The 21,185-nt window shown below is 45.7% G+C and overlaps 1 protein-coding gene across 2 annotated transcripts in view; it reads right to left on the bottom strand.

Moving 5' to 3' along the window:
• Positions 1-3,055: 3,055 nt before the first annotated feature.
• Positions 3,056-21,185, bottom strand: part of LOC138266916 (eukaryotic translation initiation factor 4E type 2-like) — a 68,548-nt gene continuing 50,418 nt past the window's right edge. Inside the window, exons 6-8 of one of the 2 annotated variants that reach the window (XM_069215664.1) lie at positions 17,884-18,020; positions 4,024-4,067; positions 3,056-3,885 (exon numbers count right to left, since the gene is read on the bottom strand). In XM_069215664.1, coding sequence (XP_069071765.1) covers positions 3,719-3,885; positions 4,024-4,067; positions 17,884-18,020 — 348 coding nt within the window. In that variant the 3' untranslated portion in view covers positions 3,056-3,718. The remainder of the gene's footprint in view (positions 3,886-4,023; positions 4,068-17,883; positions 18,021-21,185) is intronic. The other variant, XM_069215666.1, reaches the window with a different exon arrangement.

The following is a 21,185-nucleotide window of genomic DNA, read 5'->3' as shown; positions in this document are numbered from 1 at the left end:
ATATTGTTCTCAGCATTGGAGAGCAAGCTGTCACAAGAGTGTGACATTTCCTAAGGATCAATAAAAATCCACCACCATACACTTCAAGAATGTTCTGGGTGCGGACTTAGACCAAATGTAAGGACTTAGTATTGGTAGTGGTCTTACTACGAGCCTTAACAACGTGCGGTTCCTTCTGGCAATTGGACTGTGAAAGTATGAGTCTTGAAGGTTGATGGAATAGAGTCAATCCCCTTTGTGTAATTTGGGATAAATATGATGTAAAGACAGCATCAGGAACTTTTGTCGCCAAATCCACTTGTTGGCTGACTTGAGGTCGAGAATGGGTTTGAATTCATTATTGTCTCTCTTTTTCACCAGGAAGTACCTGGAGTAAATACCTGTTCCTCATTGGTGGTGAGGGACACGTTCCACCACTTGTTTTTGGATGAGGATGTTGACCTCTGATCGTGATAGAGGGAGTTGAAAGCTGGATGGTCTCGGAGGGCTCAAAGGTGGAGGACTGGAGGATCTTAAACTATATCCATTTTGTACAATATTCAGAACCCATGGGTCTTTTGTTATTTTTTTTTGCCACTCTGCCAAAGGAGATGATATGTTTCCCCACCACTGGGGTGGGTAAAAGAAGAGGGGAAAGTAACTACTCAGGGATTGGAAGCGGATGGTCATTTTCTACCTTGAGTGGTCTGCTGGGTGGATCTACCCACTAGCTTCTTTTCTCTGGCACTGGTGGTAGAGGCACTGTGGCTGCTGTTGGGCACTGCTTTGGGTGTCGTCCACACTAAGGGGTTTGAACCCTCTGGGTATAGTATCTTCTGTGGTAGGGTCGGAAAAATATAAGTTGTTCTCTGGATCTTTGCAGGCCGACAGCTTTCAAGGTCTCCATCTCAGCCTTCACCATCCCCATCTCGTCATCGGTATAACTTCTGAAAAGAGTTGTGCCAGAGAATAGAAGATATAAAATTCTCTGTGGAGCCTCTGGTTTCAGAGAGGTAAGCTGAAGCCACGCATGTCTTCGGAGAGCGATCTAATGGCAGTATTCATGTGATGCATGAGTAAGTCGGCCATGTCACTAATTATTGTTGGATATATTATGAAATGCTCTGAGGTCCCCACATGTGAGCAGGACTATTCAATGCCAATGACTATAATAGAAATTAACCTACAACAGAACTGGAGTTACAGGTAGGTAAGAAACTATTCCTTGTTTATTACAAACCTGAGGTATCAGCGATGTACCAGGCAAATAGGGTTGTGGAAATAGGCATCCTTCAGATCAAGCGCTGCCATGAAGTCACCTGGTTGTGGTAACAGGATGTCATCTTGAAGTGTAACCGTGTGAAAATGCTCTCAGAGGATACATTGGTTTAGGGGTCTGAGGTCCAAAATTGGTCTCAAGGACCTGTCCTTTTTGAGTATAAGGAAGTAGAGTGAATAGAGTCCTGTGCCTTGATGGAGTATTGGCCCCCTTTCTGAGAAACACCTGAACTTCCTACTTGAGCAACTGTCATTGTTCTGAGGAGAGTTTGTGTTTGCTAGGTGGCATGTTTGAAGGTGTGGAAATGAGCTCCAGACAACAATAAACATGGTGGATAGTATCCAATACCCGCTGGTTAGAGGCGCTGTTCTGCCAGGAGGGAAAGAACCCTGGTATTCAACCCTTGACAGGTTCTGTGTGGTTGGGGTGTGTGTGTGTGAAGGGTTTGGCGGAGGCGGGGGGTGTTTGGTGAAAGCACCCTTGACTTTGTTGTAGCTAGTGGTGTTGTCCTGGGAAGACTGCTTTGCCGGGTAAAGACTGGGGTCTGTGTCAGTAGGTAGGTCCATGTCTAAAGTGTCCTACAGGTCATCATGTGGTGGAAAAGAGTACTGATCTCCTTCAAAACGTGGTGGTGGTGGTGGGATGGAACGTGAAAGGCCAGTTGCCTTGTGAAGCCTCCTCAAAACTAAGTTGTCTTTTTGCTGGTTGTGCACCAGCATGGGGAGGTCCTGCAAGGATACAGCCAGTGTTCGAGTAAATGACCAAGTGTTTCTGGCAGAAGTGTATTTCCTCCTGCAACCGTTGAAGCACAGATTCAAACGCGTGCTTTGCGCAGGAGTTCGATTTTGACTTCGATGCAATCGTTGATGCCGAGCCTTTTGACTTAGAGGCTTTCGATGCCATGGGTCATGGGTCTGTGTAGATAATGGTGCAGAGGTGGAGTGGTGTTTGGGCACCGACACTCTAGAGTCTAATGTTGAGCGCGACTTAGATGATGTGTGAGTCAGTTTGAGTGTGTTTTTTTCTGGCACAGAGCTGGGACCGAGTCGTTTCAGATACAGTGGCTCAGTGCCAACTATGGCCCAAGGGCAGTGGTGGTCGAAATGAAGATCTTGGTGGTCCAGACCCTTTGGAACGGGTTGCTGGTGCTGGGGCCAGGATGGAGGAAGCACTGCAATAACAGATTGTACTGATGTCCAGTCCTGCATTTCGGGCTTGGAGCATGAGCTGGTTCCAGGCTAAAGAAGCCCTCACCTGCTGCCGATACCCAAGTGTTAACTGCCTCCTGAGGGTCTGACTCCAAAGCAGTCAGGTGTATACTCAGTGCTGTGGTGGGACATCGAGTCATCGAGCTCGACCCTGCAGCGTCTTCTTGGACTGAAAGGATTTACAGGCTTCGCAGGTGACTTCCTGATGATCCGGAAAACAGGTACAAGTTGCACATCTAATGGAGATTGGTGAGTGGGTACTTAGTGTCGCACTGAGGGCAGAAGCGGAAGCGGAAGGGCATTCGTTATATCACTTGGTGGACATGCTGTGGCGACTACGTGGAAGATAAAGTGCGCCCGAAAAGCGAAGGCCCACCAGGGCGGCAGCCAATTAGAGTCACCATCCAACAGTCGACGTTGATTCAGACGAGGGGGACTGAGAAGAAATGCAATTGAAAACAAGATGCACAAATAAATGAATCAAATGACAAAAGCAAAATAAAGGCTGCTGGAGGTTGGGGAAGCGTTGATCCCTCAATGGACCGGATGGAACAACCAGAACAATAAATAAAGGCATGATCCTAACAACATTTTTAGGAAATATATTTTTATTTATAGCATTCAAGACTAAACCCATAATGTTCCGACTGAAAATAGTGTATATTGATTGCTTTGGTTTCCAGTTTGTATTTTGTCATCTTTACAAGAGAGGCAATTCTGACGGTCTACAGAACAGCTGAGACCACTAAATTCTATTTAAGCGACTGTTTTGGGGAAAATGTGAGCTGGCTCAGCCAAATAGAGGAAATCCACTGAGGGAAGGAGACTACAACCAAACACACACACACCCTCATTTCTTCTCTCAGCTATCTTAGATCTCATTCTAAGTGTGCCTAACCTGCTGAGGCAAGTAATCTGCACCAAAATGATCTGGACCTGCAGTCGCAAAATAAAAATGCCTTACCACCAAAACAATCATACCATCAAATATTTAAAAAAACAGTGTCAACATTTTAAGGATGGGTCTGACAAAATGTACAGGAGGTCACTGTTTGCCCTCAAAAACCCCAAGGCTGTAACTTTCTTTAGAAGAAGTGTTTTTTTTTTCATTCTGATTGAAGCAGAACTTTCACAAACACCTGCATGTGGACAGCAACTTGTGTATGTTCAAAGGTGACCTAACAGTACATGGTAAGCGAGGTGCCCAAATTCTCAGATCTGAAGTCCAGCAGACAGTCTCTTACAAGGAGTATTAGCTCCAGGAGCCCACAGAAGGGTTCAGCTTCCATTTGCCATCACTGCTGAGGTCACGTGGTGGTTTGCCAGATTTATTGTCCACCTCGGAAACTCTGGAAGGCGGCCGGAACAAGTTGATTTTCCTAGAGGGCAATCTTTGTGTTGCGGAAGCTGGAGTTATCTCTGGAAAAAAAATAATTAACACTGACAACATTTCTGGTGGAGCCAAATTAACTACTTCATTCTGTGACTGAAGACCAAATTTTAGACGAGTTGTGAAATGGCAATAAAAAGCCCTGGGGTGTTTAACCTTTTACTTACCAGAGCTTGGGAACATGCTGGTTATATGCGGCTTGCCTGGACCCCTAAGGAAACGAAACACATTATCTCATAGGGCTGTCCTAGCCAATATGCTTTAAAATATATATTTCTGGTGACCCAGAGAAAAATTGCAAACAGGCAAAGTGACCCAACTCTAAATGCTTACTGGCCACCCTCCCACCTCCCTCCCAGAAAAGGCAGCAATCCCTGGATCAGCACAGTAACTTGTTCAAATATTGGGCCAACTGCTTTTGGATTGACACTGTCAGTGCAACAAATGAAGTGCCAACAAGTACATTGGACAAAGCCTTCAAACACAAGAGGTCAGAGTTCTTCGCAGAATACAGAGCTTTTGCAGCTACTAAAATCTCATTTAGAATTGCTTACAAGCTGAAGTTTATTTTGTTAAACAAGCCACAAATTACCTTGCAGTAAAACCAACTCCTATTGGGATTGACCAAGGAGAATGGAGGCACTTCAGACAGGCTTTGGTAATTTTCTGAAACCCTTTAAATAAGAAAAAAACCTACAGCACTGTAGTGGTTAGGCCAATCAAATGTTAACCCCCCACCAAGTCTCTCGCACATGGATCTGTGACACAGGCCAAAATATGAATAGCCTAACCATTCTTTTCCAACAAGGCAACTAATTTTAAAAGGAAGTGGTGGGCCACGCAATCCATGGAACATTTTATCCAGGAACCAGAAGTCCTAGGGCAGCCGACAAATATAGCCCATACCCAGATTTGGGTGCAGGTTTCCGTGGCCTGAACCAAAAGGGGACTCTGGTTACCCTTTCCATCCATACAGTCTTTTTATCATACTAGAAGACCAGGTGAAAACTTATGCAGCTGGAATAGATTAATCAAAAACAGCCGTCTCAGCATGACAACTGAGAGAAGTCAACAGCACAAAAACACTTGAGGTACATCTAGACCTGTCTCTTATCTGGGCATTCCAAATCTAGGAATCATAAAATGTGCAGAAAGTTTGCAGACTGTTTATTCAAAACTTTTCAAAAGCAGTCCAATGTACAATAACCTAAGTGCTTTAGGGAAAAATGTTTCATAAACCTTTTTTGCAGGAATTTTCGCCCACAGGCAATATTTTGGAAAATTTGCAAAACTCAATTGTTTTTCAACAATCCCTCCTTAAAAGACCAGGCATTACTAATGGTAGCATTAGCTTCTAGACAATTTAAGAGTTGTTTTGTGAAGAAAAAAAAAAAAAACTGTACGGAAAGCTAAGGTGCTCTAAATTGAACTGCAGCTCACAAATAACTTGCAATATTAGTATACTTTAAGCACCAAAGGATGCTGTGAGGAGACAAAAATAGGGCATGATAAAGGCAGGAATATGTTGTGTGGCACCAGCTTGGCAAAAAGAAAGGGGAGATGTTTATGTGAACTGCTTAAAAAAAAAAAATGCTTATTAAAATTACCCTCAAAAAAGCTGTTTCCACATCACATAGAGGCCACAAATAGTCTCATTTTGGAACTTTACTACCTGAAGAGTTAGTGCAAAATAACTCTGGATCAGGGCAATCACAACACACCTAAACTATAGGGGCCTGGATCACTTTACTGATTTTTAGAAATCTCTTACCTAATTAAAAATACTCACCTGTAACCACAGTTCTAAAGTGGTAGTATCTTACGTAGAATCACATGCTGTGATTAGTATGTCGCCAGACTGGGAATCCAGGGGCATTTGGGATAGCAGCAGGTCGTATTCACTTGAGTTGATGCAGTACAGTGTGACAAGCTTATATCCACTTCCCCATCTGGTGGCAAACTCCAGCCACTGAGGCAGAGGCGTTCTGAAAATAATTCCACTCGATGGCCTTCATGTGATATGTGCAAGTGTGTAAGGCATCAAGAAAAATAATTTCTCTAAGAAGAGATTCGGTGGGGATGCATAAGAGTCGATCATCTCAAACAGCAATTATACTTTAGTTACAGGCAACTCGTTTTTTTCCAGCTTTGGATCCCTCATGATCGGTAAACAGGATGCTCAAAAGACAGAGGTTGGAAGAAAGCTCATGGCAGCAGCACCAGTCACTCCTGGCATGAAGATCTAGACAACAATGCATAGCAAGTTTTGGCTGGCTTCTATGAGGTAGCTTCACATATTTCAAATAGATATGCTTATCTTTTCAGCCCATACATAGCAAATGGTCTGAATAAATAATTCTGCGCCTGCCTTTGCTAGAGTGTGACGCGTAATCTGGAATTGTTAAAACGTAAAGTTACTCTTACCCAGGCTTTAGCACCGTATTTTGGGTAAGACTCACTATTGTAGTTTCCAGGCAGTGCGAACGGCAGCAAAAATTGTTCCTGTTCAACTGGAGCAGCTTGGCGCTAGAAAACTTCTCCACTTTCTTCAGATGACGATAATTTCTGGGCATTAAAAGCTATTAAAATAGCAGCGGTGTGCAGGGATTGAGGGTCAAGAAGTGTAGGAAAAATAGGACATATGCGGCCCACTGGGAGAGTGGAGCTCAGAGTTCAACCAATCACTGACTGGGGGGGTGTGGTGCTGATAGTTCTGCAGTGCAATGCACAGCATGAATACTTAGTACTGCTTAAAATGTACCTGGGAATCTCAGCATGGAGGAGGAGGCAATCAAGCACGAAAATGTACGAGAGATCCACCGCTGCAGAATTACCAACCACACAAGCGGGAGACACCTAAATAGCACTTTATGGTGCAGAAGCAAGTCACCAGGACCTACGATGAGGCAGAGCTGCAGGACAGTGCTGCACGGAAAGTGCTGTGGTGAAAAGTGCGGAGACGGCAGGTGACTTGGTGGACTGTCAATGTGGAGGTACTGCAGCAGGGGCTCACCTGCATGGGTAAGAGTGCTGAAGGAGCACATCACCACAAGCCAACAGTGGGGGTACGGCAGGCAGGAGCAAGCCACCATGGGCTTTTGGGGAAACCGTGCTGTGGGAGTGAGTTGACCCAGTGAGCGGACAATCTTGGGGGACAGCGCTGCAGGCGCAAGTCACCAGGGGCTTTTGGGGAAACAGTGCTGCAGTAGCTAGTTAACTATGGAGCTAGTCACCATCCGTTGGTCCGCTGTGCGTAAGAGTGCTGCTGGGGCCAGTGTCCATGAAAACTATCCCGTGCTGCAGGAGCTACTCACATCAAGAACCGTAGCAGCGGATGAGGGTAGTGCAGTACGAGCCCATCAGCACAAGAAAGGAAAGACTGCTGAAGGAGCAAGTCAACATGAGATGACTATGAAGATACTTCTGCAATAGCCAAGGGATGGGTCAAAGTGCTGAAGGAGTTTATCACTTGATCTATGGATTTTATTGCTGCAGAAGCCAATCACAATTTAATCTATGGATTATAGTGTTACAGAAGCCAGTCACCTGATCTATGGATCACAGTGCTGAAGGAGCCTAACACCTTGTCTTTGGATAACAGTACTGCAGGAGCCAATCACCTGGTCTGTGGTTCATAATGCTGCTGGAGCCAATCACCTGGTCTATGGTTCATAATGCTGCTGGAGCCAATCACCTGGTCTATGGTTCATAATGCTGCTGGAGCCAATCACCTGGTCTGTGGTTCATAATGCTGCTGGAGCCAATCACCTGGTCTATGGTTCATAATGCTGCTGGAGCCAATCACCTGGTCTATGGTTCATAATGCTGCTGGAGCCAATCACCTGACCACTGGATTATAGTGCTGAAGGAGCCAATCACCGGACCTGTGGATTGTAGTGCTGAAGGAGCCAACATGCAGCACATTCAGGCAGCCTGGGCTGTAGCGGACACAGTCAGTTATGAATGTATCTTACATAGCGACTAGGGAACTCTTTGCTCTAGTTCTAAACTCCTTTAAAAAACATACTTATATTTTGTTGAAGTCTAATTGTTAATGCTTTTAATGAAAGAATAAGACAAGAACATCATTACCAGTTGTAAAAACATGTTGTTTCAAGAACCTACATTCCTCAGACTTTTTTTTAAAGGAGCTAGACGCCACTTCAGCTCCTCGTTTATTCTTGTTAAAATGTAGCCAGAGGCAAGTTTATGTTAAAAAAAAAAAATGAAAATCTGCACTTATACCTACAAATATAAAGTATGCCTTCTGCTGTAGAAGCCGCCTCCCAAAAACATACAAATATTTTTTGATAAACTGGGACACACTGGTGGAAAATACCGTGAATTAGTATACAATCTGAAGCCTGTGGGCAGCGAGTGAAGACTTGGCAGAAAAGCCGATATTGGACTTATGCGGAGACCCTAGTCCACTAAAAAAGTATGCCACACGTATCAAAATTGTGCACCACAGAGGGAGCATCTTGTGTAAACTCATCTTACCAGCTTTAAAGCTGCACTTTCACTTTTGTTTGTAAATAGGACAACCTTCCAAAAACAAATCTGCCCACACAAAAGGGTTCCCAGTCTGGCTCAAACAATGCATTGACAAATCGCGTTTCACTCCTCCTTTTAGTTACTTAAATCTTTGATCTACCAAAGAGGAGACAGTAACTAGCTTAAGAAGTGTTATCTAACGTGGTTTTTAAAGAAAAATCCAACAACAGTAGGTCTGCTAGGTCAGAGCTTGTTCACCGTTCTTACTCTGCTCCAAGAACTAATGCTCGACTGAAGATCTTGGAAGGCAAAGTTGAGAAAACTAAAGTGGAAAAGATTTGCAAGGAATTAGGAGTGGTGGGCGAGGGGAATATCAAGCTTTACAGACGAGCAGTTGCTTTTGTAAAAGTTGGAACTTTGTTCAAATCCTTTATTCTAATATTCTTCGAAAACTGAGTGATGAAATATGCCATAGGCTAAAGAGGCAGTGATTTTACGAAGGGGTGACGGTAAATTCAAGCACAATTACTTACAGAGAGAGCAGTGAAGGACTTCAACATACTACCCAGGGTCTCTGGAGAAGTGAATGTCAAACTTAACAGGTGCAGATGGGTGGTATTATAGACCGGCGCCGATCCAGGGATTTACTCACTGCCTCTTCTCAGTGGGAGGTGAAAACTTTAGAATTAACACAACTGGGTGATGCAGTGCCTGCTAGACCCACTCTTGATCACCAGAAACATATGCCTCAAACTCTGGTTGCTAAGATGGAGAAAGCAACGGGCTTTGCCACATACCTTAATCCTAAACCAAGATCCGTGTAGTATGTGAAGCCTTCATCTCTGTGCAGCTCTGAAAGAGAAACATCCTGCCTTTGTCTAATCAAGACCGATGAGCCCACACATTGCCCTGTGGTACACACCTGGACTAGATCGGCAGCACTTAGTTGCCCCTAAGCACGGCACCTTTTCATTTACAATGAGTTTGTGGGCAGACTCCTCGACTCTCCCATCTCCAGCTGCATCTGCTCGAGTGACTACAGATGCAGGAAGGGGGACAGAGCAATAACAAGAGTTTCTGAAACGCACTGCATGCTTCTGTGTCCTCCATGACACTGCTGTACAGCCCAAGAAGTGAGAGGCAGAAGAGTGTGGTGGGACATCGCCAAATCATCCTGGGTCTCCTTCCCTTGGCTGCTGGCAGCTCTTAATGGAGAATTTAAAAATCGACAGAAGTTGAGACTAAATCTGTGTTAGGACCGGAGGCTCTGATTATGCTTCTCTTTCTATGCTTTATTCTTTCCAGCAGCCAATAAAAATAAAGTTTATTAAATCACTACACATCCCAATACACCCCCTTTTCATCACTTGACCAGCCATAGAGACGGCCCTCTATGTAAGTTACTGACTGCAGAACACTTCCTCTTTCTTTGCTGCTCCTGCAGCCAGTGAAGTGCCTTTACCGTCTTATGATTCATGTGTTAATTCTCTTGCAAATGTGAGCGCGCTTCACGAGCTGCTTATCGCTGTCGCGCTAGCGCTGTGCTTCACTGCCTGTTCTTGCCTTCCCTGCGCACTAGAGCGCGATCGTTTTGTGGAGTGGGAGCGGTCTGCGGCCGCAAACGCAATCCTATTTCTAGTCCCACATTGAGACGGAAAGCACACGCGCGGTCGGCTCAATCTCCATGCGTGTCATTCAAACATGGAAGTGATCGGCGCCGGATGAATTTTTTTTTATCCCTGAGGCAGTGTTTTCTCTTGAAGGACCAGAAAGAGAGAATAGCAATCCGACATCTAAATACTTGTGCCCAATACATTTCAAAGTGCTCTTAATGCTCCCCCACGCCCTATTGAAATCAGATGCACACAGGGTTGTAACAAATTGCACAAGCTCTGCCTAGAGGGCTGCCGGCGGCTCCCTCCACGCTCTAAAAATCTGTATTACCGCCTACTGGGGTTGTGCACTCCCCCGATTGTAGCCCTTGGCTGCCTGATTGAATAGTAGTCCCCCGGGACCACTGATTGATTAGATTTGGCTCAATCATACACCTATGAAGATGACTAATATTTTGGCGAGGACGCTTCTTTGGAAGCGAGCCTTGTGGAGCCCTTGGACAATAGTGTCCAGTTATTGGTAAATAAAGCCTTGGCGAATGCATTGGGTCCCCTTACCCACCATTTTGAGAGCTTCGCTCGCCAAAAAGGCTGGTTACCCCCTCTTGCGCCTTCAGACGAGCATCAAACTGACCAAACTAACACTCCAAAGGGTAAAACAAAAGAAAAGCCCCATTCGGACATCTTTGAACAACTGTCGGAGACAGTCAGAGGGGACCACTGATATAGTGCCTCGCAGACCCAGAACTGGCATGATGTAGGGCACCACTCTGACAAGTCAGATTCAGACGGCTCGTTCGACCCAAAGACGGATTCCGATCAGGAAGATCGCCCAGGCCCGAGTAAACGGAAACGGGCAGAGAAGTCCCAGATTCAAACCGCTAAAGCACCTAAAGTCCTACGTTTTAATCCAGAGGAAATCGAGCATTCGCGCTCCTCCAGTTGGATGCCACACCGGAGGTAGCGGAGTATATTCAAGATCATATTAGGTTTGACCAGGAAGTGAGGCCAGGCTGCGCGCATAGTGCCCAAGACCTGAATTAGAGGGGAAAGTCACTGGACCACTTGCAAAGACCTTGGAATTCAGGTAGGATGGGCTCAATGAGGAATTGTCAACTGGGAAATACCAATGTGGCGATTTCTACAGAACACCAGCGTTCTATTTTGATGAGGACCGACCCACAACTAAATGATCTAGCCTCATCAGAGGTAGGCCCTGTGGTGCAGGGACTTCTAGTCGGAGCTTCCATTATTAAAGACCTGTCCACTTCGTGGCGACGTTCAATTCAATGGATAAAGCACAATTGTCGTTGAAAGTGTTTCACAACACAACTTTTCGGCAGGCTGGACTAATGCGAGGGTGATCGTCAGCCCGTTTCTATCAGAGCCTCTTGTGTGATCCCTCATCCCGCGGCCATGACTGGGGACAAACTCCCGAATGCAGTTTCTACCCACCCACTATTGGGGAGGATGTCAACACTTCTACAGAAATTGTGGCAGAGGTCAGCAAGGAACCTCTCGAGATTCGTCCTCTTCAGGATAGAATTATTCCTTATTCGTAGGTAACTTTGGTCAGCAGAATACGCTAATTTCTTTCAAATCAGCAGGAGATAACCAAAGACCTGTGGGGGTTCTAGAGACGGTCCTGGGCTTTAAGCTTGAGTTCAATCACTACCCCTCTCGGGTAACTCCTCCCTCCCAACTCCAATTTTCCAGATGAGGCCAAGCGGTTATTTCAGACGAGATACTATCTCTCCTATCCATGGGGGCAATATGCCGTACCTTCCCTCACCCCCAGGGGTTTATCAGTCTCATATTCTTGGTGGACAAAAAAGAGGGGGATCCGGCCCAGTCTTAAACCTAAGAATTCAATTCCTGGGTAGTTTACAGGCATTTCAAGATGTAAAGGATCCACTTTCTAAAAGATATTCTGCAAAAGGAGGGGGAGGGTAAGAGATAGGCATCTTTTGGGTCTAAAAGGACCATCCTAACTGACAATTCTGATTTTTCCTCACCAGCGATTTCTCCAGTTGCTTTGGTTTGACCAATGTTTCGAGTTCCAGGTTCTCCCCGCCTGAGTCTCTTCGGCCCCATGGTGCTTCACCATATTGCTGAGACTACTGGTGGAGCCTCTTCGCGCTTGGGGGGTGAGGATGATTGCTTACCTTGACAATTTGATCTTCCTGGCGCAGGACCCAGCGGTGACGAACACGCACTTGTCTTCGACAGTTCAGTTGCTTCAGGACCTGGGGTTTCTGACCAACTAGGTCAAATCTTGCATAAATTAGTCTCAAACGATGGAATTCCTGGGGTTCCAGATAGACTCAGTGAGGTCTCAGTTCATTCTTCCTGCACAGAAGGTGCACAGCATAAAGAAGGAATTATGTCTCCTTCTGGCGTTCTCTATCCAAGATATATCCCTGGGCCCACTTCACTACAGAGCTCTTCAGCTACTCAAATTTCGCACCTCCAGACGGGATTGCCGTACTCAAAGAAAATTCCCCAATCAGAGGAGGCCAGAGCAGAGCTGACATGGTGGTTCAAACACTTGGATGCCTGGAACAGCAGGGCGATTTTTGACATTTTGTCCTGGAGTCGGATGCCAGCAGATGGGGCTGGGTGGCCCGTTGTGGGTCCCTGACCACAGGGGGTCATTGGTTGGAGAAGGAACTCCACATAAATGGACTGGAGCTGCTAGGAGGCTCGTTTGCGATTAAGAGCCTTTCACCCTTTCGGACGGATTGTTGCATTTTTACTGCGAACGGACAACATCTCGGCAGTGAGATATGCCAACAAACTGGGTAGTTTGAAATCACGGCTACTGACTGAGATTGTCAAGGATTTTTGGCATTTTTTACTTCAGCACCGGATTTCAGTGATTGCGGAATATCTTCCGTGAGCAAAGAACTCGGTGGCGGACTGGAATTCCAGCCTTTTCTGGATTGCAGCGATTGGAAGCTGCATCCACAAGTGTTTCACTGGGTTGATCGGTGGGGTACATAATCAATGGACTTATTCGCCTCAGTCTGAATCCCCAGTAAACCAGGTATTTCAGTTGGAGACCAGATCCAGAGGCACCTGCCACATATGCATTTCTGCAGGATTGGTCCAACCGTCTGGGTTATGCTTTCCCACCCTTCAGTCTAACCCCGCCAGTTTTGGCGCATGTTCATTGGCTGTAAGAGGAGATCATTTTGGTGAGTCCTCTCTGGAGGGCACAACCATGGTTCCCTGTAGCTCTGGAACTACCTTGAGATTTCCTAGTTGTTGCTGGACCCGTTGAGGAACCCTCATCCATTGATCTTGACGGGCAGGTTACGCTTATAAGCATGGAGAATTTCAGGCATCTTTGCAAATGCCAGGCATTTCTTCACACGCTACCTTTTACATTAATCAGGCAAAGGCATCTGGCACCCTTAAACGATATGCCTATGCTTGGAAAAGATGGGTGCACTGGTGTTCAGAACGGGATTCCGATCCTTTTAAAGCGTATGTCAATCAGGTGATTAACTCTCTGGTTTCAATGGCAGCCTCCAGGATTGCCTACTGACCATACCAGTAACAGAGTAGCAGACGCAGAACACTCGACTTGGCAGGCAGAATATTTCTCCAGAAGGGGTTTCTTTCTCAATTTCTAGACGTACTAAAACTAACATTAGAACGGTTTCTTATCCAGGATTTCCTCATAACTTTAAATAGTGTGTGGTTCAATGTTTAAAAGGGTATGAAGTGGCTACAAATGAATTCAAGAGAGATCCTGGCGGACAGGTGCTCACTGCTCTTCAGAAACCTTTTAACACAGTGGCGGCTGCCACTATGGATTGAAGGATACTCGACGAAACTGGATTTTACATTTACATTTTTTGATCGCATTCAGCCAGAGGAGCCATGGCATCTAAATCCTTTACTTTAGGGGTCTGATTGGAGGATATTATGAAGGTGGCTGACCGGTCAACGTAGTCAACCTTCAAAGCTTTCCATTACAAACCCATTGCGGATGTCTCTTTGGTGGGGATGGATCAGCTTTAAATAAAAATTATCAGACTCTCCGATCCTGACATAGAATGAGAAATTTTCTAGTTTACATGAAAGAATTTTCAATTCTAGTTAGGACACAGAGACAAGGATTATTCCACCCTAAGGCGTATTGCAGTTCTTTGTATAAGTTAAGTACGGGATCTTCTTGTGTATTAGATTATATTTGTTAACCCACCCTATATTGAGATGCATTTTAATAAGAGTTTCATCTGCATTAAGGTTGTTTACATCATGGTGGATATTATGGTTTCTTAATTTTTTCTGGATTTCCCGGTTACAATCAGAAAAAGAAAGGAAGAATCCTGTGGTTGGATGGGTCTACTACGGCGATGGTCCTGGGATCGATCTTTAAGTGAACAGCGGTTTGGATTGGTCCAATGGTGAAGACAACCCATGGTTTTCTCTTAAGGAGCCACATGGGGGACAGTGAGCCACATGGGGGACAGTGAGCCACATGGGGGACAGTTGCTCTGGATTTCCTGTTTAGGATTTAGACCTACGTCCAGAAACTAGCTATCACTATGGGTTTTCTTGTAAGAGCTGAAGTTATTTTTCTTGTTCAAAGATTTTGGACTTGTGGAGTTTTTCTTTGTTAACTGTCTCTCTCATGAGCAAAGAAAGAGAAGTGTTCTGCAGTCAGTAACTTATACAGAGGTCCGTCTCTATGGTTGGTCATGTGATGAAAAGGGGGTGTTCTGGGTTGTGTAGTGTGCTAAAAAAACTTTCTTTTTATTGGTTGTTGGAAAGAATAAAGCATAATCCTCACCTCAGTTAATAGAACTGAAAGTTCTTGACACAAAGCTAGAGAATTTGGACATAAATATAGCAATAGGACCTGCGAAAGGACAGGAGGTCTGCCACTACATCTAACAGGCTTCAGTCTTCTTGTGCGACACCCACAGCGAAGTTGGTGTGAGAAGGGACAGTCAAATGAGAGGCACAAGTCCTCCACATTCCACACAAAAAGCATGAAGGCAAGAGGACTGCCTCAGACTGGAAACCACAGCTCATCAGTCAGATGACCCTAAACTCAGCTAATATTGAAGAGTTTAACCTACAGAGGGTGTGGCACATGCGCAGTGAGAGTACATGCGTAGGTGTGGGTCAGAGGACGGAGTAGGTGATCAAGGCTACATAGGTTAGAGCCAACTAAGCCTCTACATAGAAGCAAGGGGAGCAACCCATACAGGTATGGTTGCTAAGGTTTGCTACGAGTTTAGTTACCAGGAAACTGCACATTTTAAACATACCCCGAGAACAAACTGGTTAGGTGGCAAAAGGCTCAAATACGTGTAACCTAAGACTATGGAAAGTTTATTTTTTAATTTCATTCATTTTTTTTATATTGAAAAAGATCCTTTCCACCATTCCCCACCCCTAATTAGTGTTTCCAGGTGGACCTTTCTGACAACAGTCACACAGTTGCAGTGTTAGCCCAGGGGAAACCAACCAAGCGGATAGAATTTCTGAACTAGTATGCAACAACTGGGATGGTTTCAGAAAGCACAGTCAGCCACTACAGTCATCAGCTGTTAACAATGTACAGTGAACTTGCAGTAACTGCCGTGCCTTGCCATCTTGTAAGAGGGGGTAGTCCTTCCTTACACAAACTACGCCAACATAAAAAGGTAACACTGCACGAACTAGCCATAAACGAGGTTACCTTAATACACTAAAGTTTGCCCATTTATTGCTCACGAGAAAGCACCAGACATAACCCCACTGTCTGCCAATACAGTTTGCATTGATGGCGCTCCCCTTAGGTCAATCGAAATGAAATTAGTAAAATCGAAGAATTCTCGAAGTTGTGACACCTTCCTATGTACAACTGTTTGCATGCAGTGAGAAGTGGCAAATAAATGAATCTCAGCAGACCGCTTTCAGTTGCGATTCTCCCGGTAGGAGGCTTCCCTTTGCAACATTAGTCTCAGCTGAATGCAGGGCACATGGAGCTGTATCAGATCATCCAGAACAGGATTTGAATTAACTCTGCTGCTCTGTTTACATGTCAACCGGTGTCCACAGAACAGATCATTAAAGAATCAAATACATGTACCATTTGCAATCTACAAAAGCAGAGCAGCGATGGAAATGCTGCCAGTCTACAACCACACTGACGTAGGACATTTTCTGATCAGTAACACTGTTCCCTAGAACATTGTACTCTCATTCGTAGACACCACCCACAGCCTGTACAACTGGATAGTACCAGACGGTGGTACAGTAGGACATACCTAGCAGCTGGCACAACAGGACACAAGCAGGCAGTACCAGCATCCGATACAACAGTACAGTGCCAACAGCCAATACAACAGGACAGAATGAGCAGTTGTCAATCCCAGACTACGAAACAAAAGATTGTACTCCCATTTATGGGCACCATTAGCAAACACTACAACTGGACACCGCCAGCAGCCAGTACAGTAAAGGCACTGTCAGTAGAACATTCAAACTATGAAACAGAAGACCATACTCTTAGTTCTGAAGACTACAAGTAGTCAGTCCAACAGGACCGCACCAGTAGTCACTATACTAAAACATTCCTAGCCTACGACTTGTGGATACCAAGAGCAGCCTGTACACCGCCAGTAGTTGGTGGTTACAATCTACTACTGCCAGCAGTCACTAGAACATTCAGTATGAACAAAAGGACCCCGCCGGCAGTCAGCTGGCACAACAGACACCGCCAGCAGCCACTAAAACCTTGTACCTCCAGTTGTGAGCACCACTAGTAGACAGTACAATAAGGTACCATCAGCAGTTAATAGAACATTCCTGTCCAACACACAGGAGATTGTACTCCCAGTCAAACACCAGAAGCAGCCGGTACACCAAGACCGCACAAGCATCACTATAGCATTCTCAGTGCGAAACTTATGAGCACCACTATCGGGGCATATGCTGCCAGATGTTGGGTGGCTACAATCGGCCACTGCCAGCAGTCACTATAACATTTCCAGTTTGCGATAAGACACCACTATCAGTCAGGAGCCTCAACAGGACCCAACACAAGTCACTAGAGCATTGTACTACCAGTTGTGAACACCACAAATAGCCAGTACAGTAGGACACAATCAGCAGTTAGTGGAACATATCCAGTCTACGATTCAGCAAACTGAACTGCATTCCAAATCTTGGCCACCACAAGCAGCCTTTAAGCACTTGATTTAATAAAGCACTGCCAAAAGGCCACAGAACATTCCCAGTTGACAACTACACACTATTCCAAGAGAAAAGTAGATTCCATGGCCAGAGGGTGCAATAAAAATCTCCTCGGTGTTCTCAGAACCACAAAAATGTTTTTGGGGCACAGACTTGAAAAAATACCCAGGACTGAGCACAGTGTGAATTTCTGGATTTGGGCATCTGCTGTAGGCTGAGCCTTGATAGAATCAGCTTGTAAATGCTATGCGTACATGACACACATCTGCAGTGCAGCTCTGCGACTGTGGGCTATCCTAGCATGAACTAGGTGCCTAGTTTGGCACAGACAGGTACTTTAAATTACAAATTAGCATATTGTATACTACATGTCCATACAATGTAAACTATATCCCTGCATATGGCCAGTCCAGTTACGTTAAATCAGGGCATTAGGCTCTAAAAGAAGATGCCAGATAAGGAACCTGAGACTGGGGAGATGGAGGAGTTTAATCCTCTTCCCAGAACACCACAATCACTGTGGAGTAGTTTTGAAGAGATAACAAAAGGTAGGGTAGGTGCAGGGGAACTCACTGCTTAAGCAGTGAAGTGGCAGCCTGTCAGAAGGCACGTGTTGGTAGTAACCATGGAATAAACTTACTTGAGGAGTTGCAAGTCTGCTTTGGCACATACTTCTGCAGCGTGGAACTGCCAGCATGGAGAGCACCAGAAGGTACTTACTTGAGGCTGTCATTGTGAGTCTTGTACTCCATGATGGTATTTGGTGGCAGGTTCAACACACGCCGCAGTGTGTCTCTTATGCGTGCTGTTGTGTGCTGGTCATTTGCGGTCTTGTTCCAGATGGAGAGGATGTCTTCCTGTGGAGAATATATATTTTTTATTACATTATAAAAAGTGCTGTACTTCATTTTATAAAATATCCAAGTCACTGTAAAATCAAATCACACACCTACGAGCAAGGAGTCACCCAACCACCAAGGAAACAGTATTTTGAATACAGAAAATTGACGAAACCCCCCCACACATTTTTCACAGGAAATTAAAAGTAAATGAATTGGGGGGGGGGGGGGGGGGGGGGTGAGGGGGTTCAAGGAGGTGAGCTAATGATGAGCACCTTTAACTGATGCACATTTTAACTGGCTACCTCTGACTAGGAAACAATGGGGCTGAGAGGAAGTGAAGCGGGATGGACTCTGAAGGATTCAAATGAACAGCAGAAGTGGGAGGAGACTGACAGCGAGTCATGGCGTGAGAGGATTAAAGGCCAGCCTCATAGAACGGTACACCAGGGAGAGGCTTGCAAGGCTTTTTAGACCTAGTGAAGGATTCAAAAGAAAATTGAAGTATTATTGGGGGACTGAGCAACAGGGGGAAGCATGGTGGCAGTGGTATAGGAAGCTCGGGACCCACATCTGGGCAAAACTGTCCCACTTAGGGAGTCACACTGAACAATAACAATAAAAAGTGATGGATGGAATGTCTGAATTCATCTCAGCCTATGGTTATTTCTCTGGGCCACATCCCAGTCCATCGTTATTTTGCACCCCATGCCACCTCAGTCAAGACCCAGGTGTAGGAAGTTGGCTCTGTATATACTATATCAAAATGAGATATAGTGTGCACAGAGTCCAGGGGTTCCCCAGGGGCTTAACAGAAGCAAAAGTATATAATACGAATGCTCTCTTTTGTGGCAGTGTGGTCCGGCAGTTAGGCTTATCAGAGGGTAGTGCAATGCATTTGTTGTACTTACACAGACAATAGAAGAAGCACACACAATGACTTAACTCCAGACCAGTTGTTTTTATAGCAAAACAATATTTTGTTAATTTATTTCTATAATCACAAGATTTAAGTTGCAGGTAAGAACATACATAGATATTTCACTTATTTATCAATACCACTTTGAATGGAATTGGTAAGTTGTGCAGGTTTTGAAAACAGTTCAATCTGTTTTAAAAGTTGACAGTTCAATTTTCTGAACAGTTCCTGGGAGGAAGAAAAGTTACTAAGTTTTACAGGTAAGTACAAAACTTACAGTTACAGTCTGAGGGTTAGGAAGTCAACAGGTTGGGGTTCAAGTTAACCCCAAACACCCACCAACACCAGCAACAGGGCGCCGGCCAGGTGCAGAGGTCAAAGATGAGGCAATTTTAACATGGTCTCGTATGAAAACTAGGGGCACTCAAAATCAGGTACTCCTAAACCCCTTCGGAGGGCAGACCTGGGGGTTTAGGGGGAGCACCAGTGGCAGGTGGGCTATAGGTCAGCACCAAACAAACACCTTCAGCGGGGTGAGCGAGTGCAGGGTGCGCAAACAGCATCGGGCTCCAAATGGTTTCCTATGAGGGGGACCTGAGGGTCACTTGCATGCAGGCTGGGTCCAAGGGGTCGGTTCCGGAAAACCACAGGCTGGACAGGTAGGAGGGCCGTCTGCTGAATGTTGCTGCACCGGAGGTCAGTTTCCCCAAGGCCAGGGGGTAGTGGGTGCAGTGTACCTTTTGGAATCGGGTATCTTCGTCCTGTGCTGTCGCGGTCAGGGGGGTCCTCTGGATTCACACTGTAGGCATCGTCGTGGGGGACAGGAGAGGTCAACCCAGGGTGGGCACTTGCTTGGAATCGCCTGGGCATCCATTCTAGTCGGTTGGGTTATCTGGACACGGGCTGTGGGTGCAGAGTGGTCAGGGCTTGCAGATTCAGAGAGGCTCTGGAGTCCTTGGATGGTGTTTCTTGGACAGGGCCGCTGTCCACGGGAGTTCTTGGTTCTCTCTGGTGCAGACAGTCCTCTGGAAGCTTGGCAGAGGTTGCTGGACCCGCAGGATGCATAGCTTTCTTCTGCAGGGCTAGTAGGGAGTGCCCTGGGGAACAGTAACAAGAGGCACGAGCCTTTGAGGCTCAACGCCAGGTGTTACAGTCCCTGCGGGGAAGGGAGGTGGAAGCAGCTCCACCCAGGGCAGGCTTTGTTTTTGGCCACCGAGCACAAAGGTTCTCACCTCATGTGGTCAGAAACTTGACAGACACTGGTCAGTCTAGCACTAGCAGTTTGGATAACAGACAGGTGTAAGATTATGGGTGCATTTTTCAATAAATCGCACACTGGCATCAGTGTGGGTTTATTGTGATGAGAAGTTTGATACCAGTATTCAGTGAAGCCATTATGGAGCTGTTGAGTTCGTAACAACAAAATCCCAGATCATATACTCAATATGGCTACACTGCACTTACAATGTCTAAGAATGGACTTGGACACTGTAGGGGCATATTTCTAAGGCCTGCTAGAAGGGTGACTTACCTATGCCACCGGCAGGGGTTTGTGGGCATGGCCCCCCCGAGAGCGGTGCCATGTCCACTTTGCGTTTTTTCTCCCCACCAGCCCACACAAGCTGCAAAGGCAGTGTGCATGTGCTTAGTGAGGGATATCATAATGCACGCTGTAGCCATTGGGGCCCTTCCCTGCCAAAGAGCCCTTGGTACCATAGGTACCTTTTAGAAGGGACTTGTCTGGGTGCCAGAGGTGTACCAATTGTGTAAAAAAAAAAAAAAGTACAGATTTTGGGAAAGAACACTGGTGCTAGGGCATGGTTAGCAGGATCCCAGCACACTCTCAAAGTTGGCATCAATGTCAGGCAATTAGTAAGGGGTGGGGAACCATGCCAACAAGGGCACTCTCCTATACCAGGCTTATGCAAATCAGTCTCAACCCTGATCAAGAAGTAATGGGTAACAGTCCAGCCCAAACTGGCTGAATGCAAACTGAGGTGGCATGGTGTGCAAAATAAGGTGTACAAGACAACATAGGTTACAGAATTCTGACAGTATAAGACCATTTCCTCTGTCATCAATGGTTGTTTTTTGCAATGAGGAGGAGTTTGATTGTCAAAGACAGGCAACTGTGTGGAAGGGCAGACAAGAGAGTGTCAGGGTTCTTCTGGATCTGCACAAGTGAAGGAGACCATTCCAGGTGTGGGGCGGGTTAGGGTTTGGGCACACTGCAGTAGAGTGTGTATCCGAGTGCTGTATTTGTT

Source organism: Pleurodeles waltl, chromosome 12 (assembly GCF_031143425.1).
Source record: "Pleurodeles waltl isolate 20211129_DDA chromosome 12, aPleWal1.hap1.20221129, whole genome shotgun sequence".
In the NCBI taxonomy this organism is placed as follows: Eukaryota; Metazoa; Chordata; class Amphibia; order Caudata; family Salamandridae; genus Pleurodeles; species Pleurodeles waltl.
Note: the sequence above shows the minus strand (reverse complement) of the source record. Positions and strands in the feature narration are given on the sequence as shown.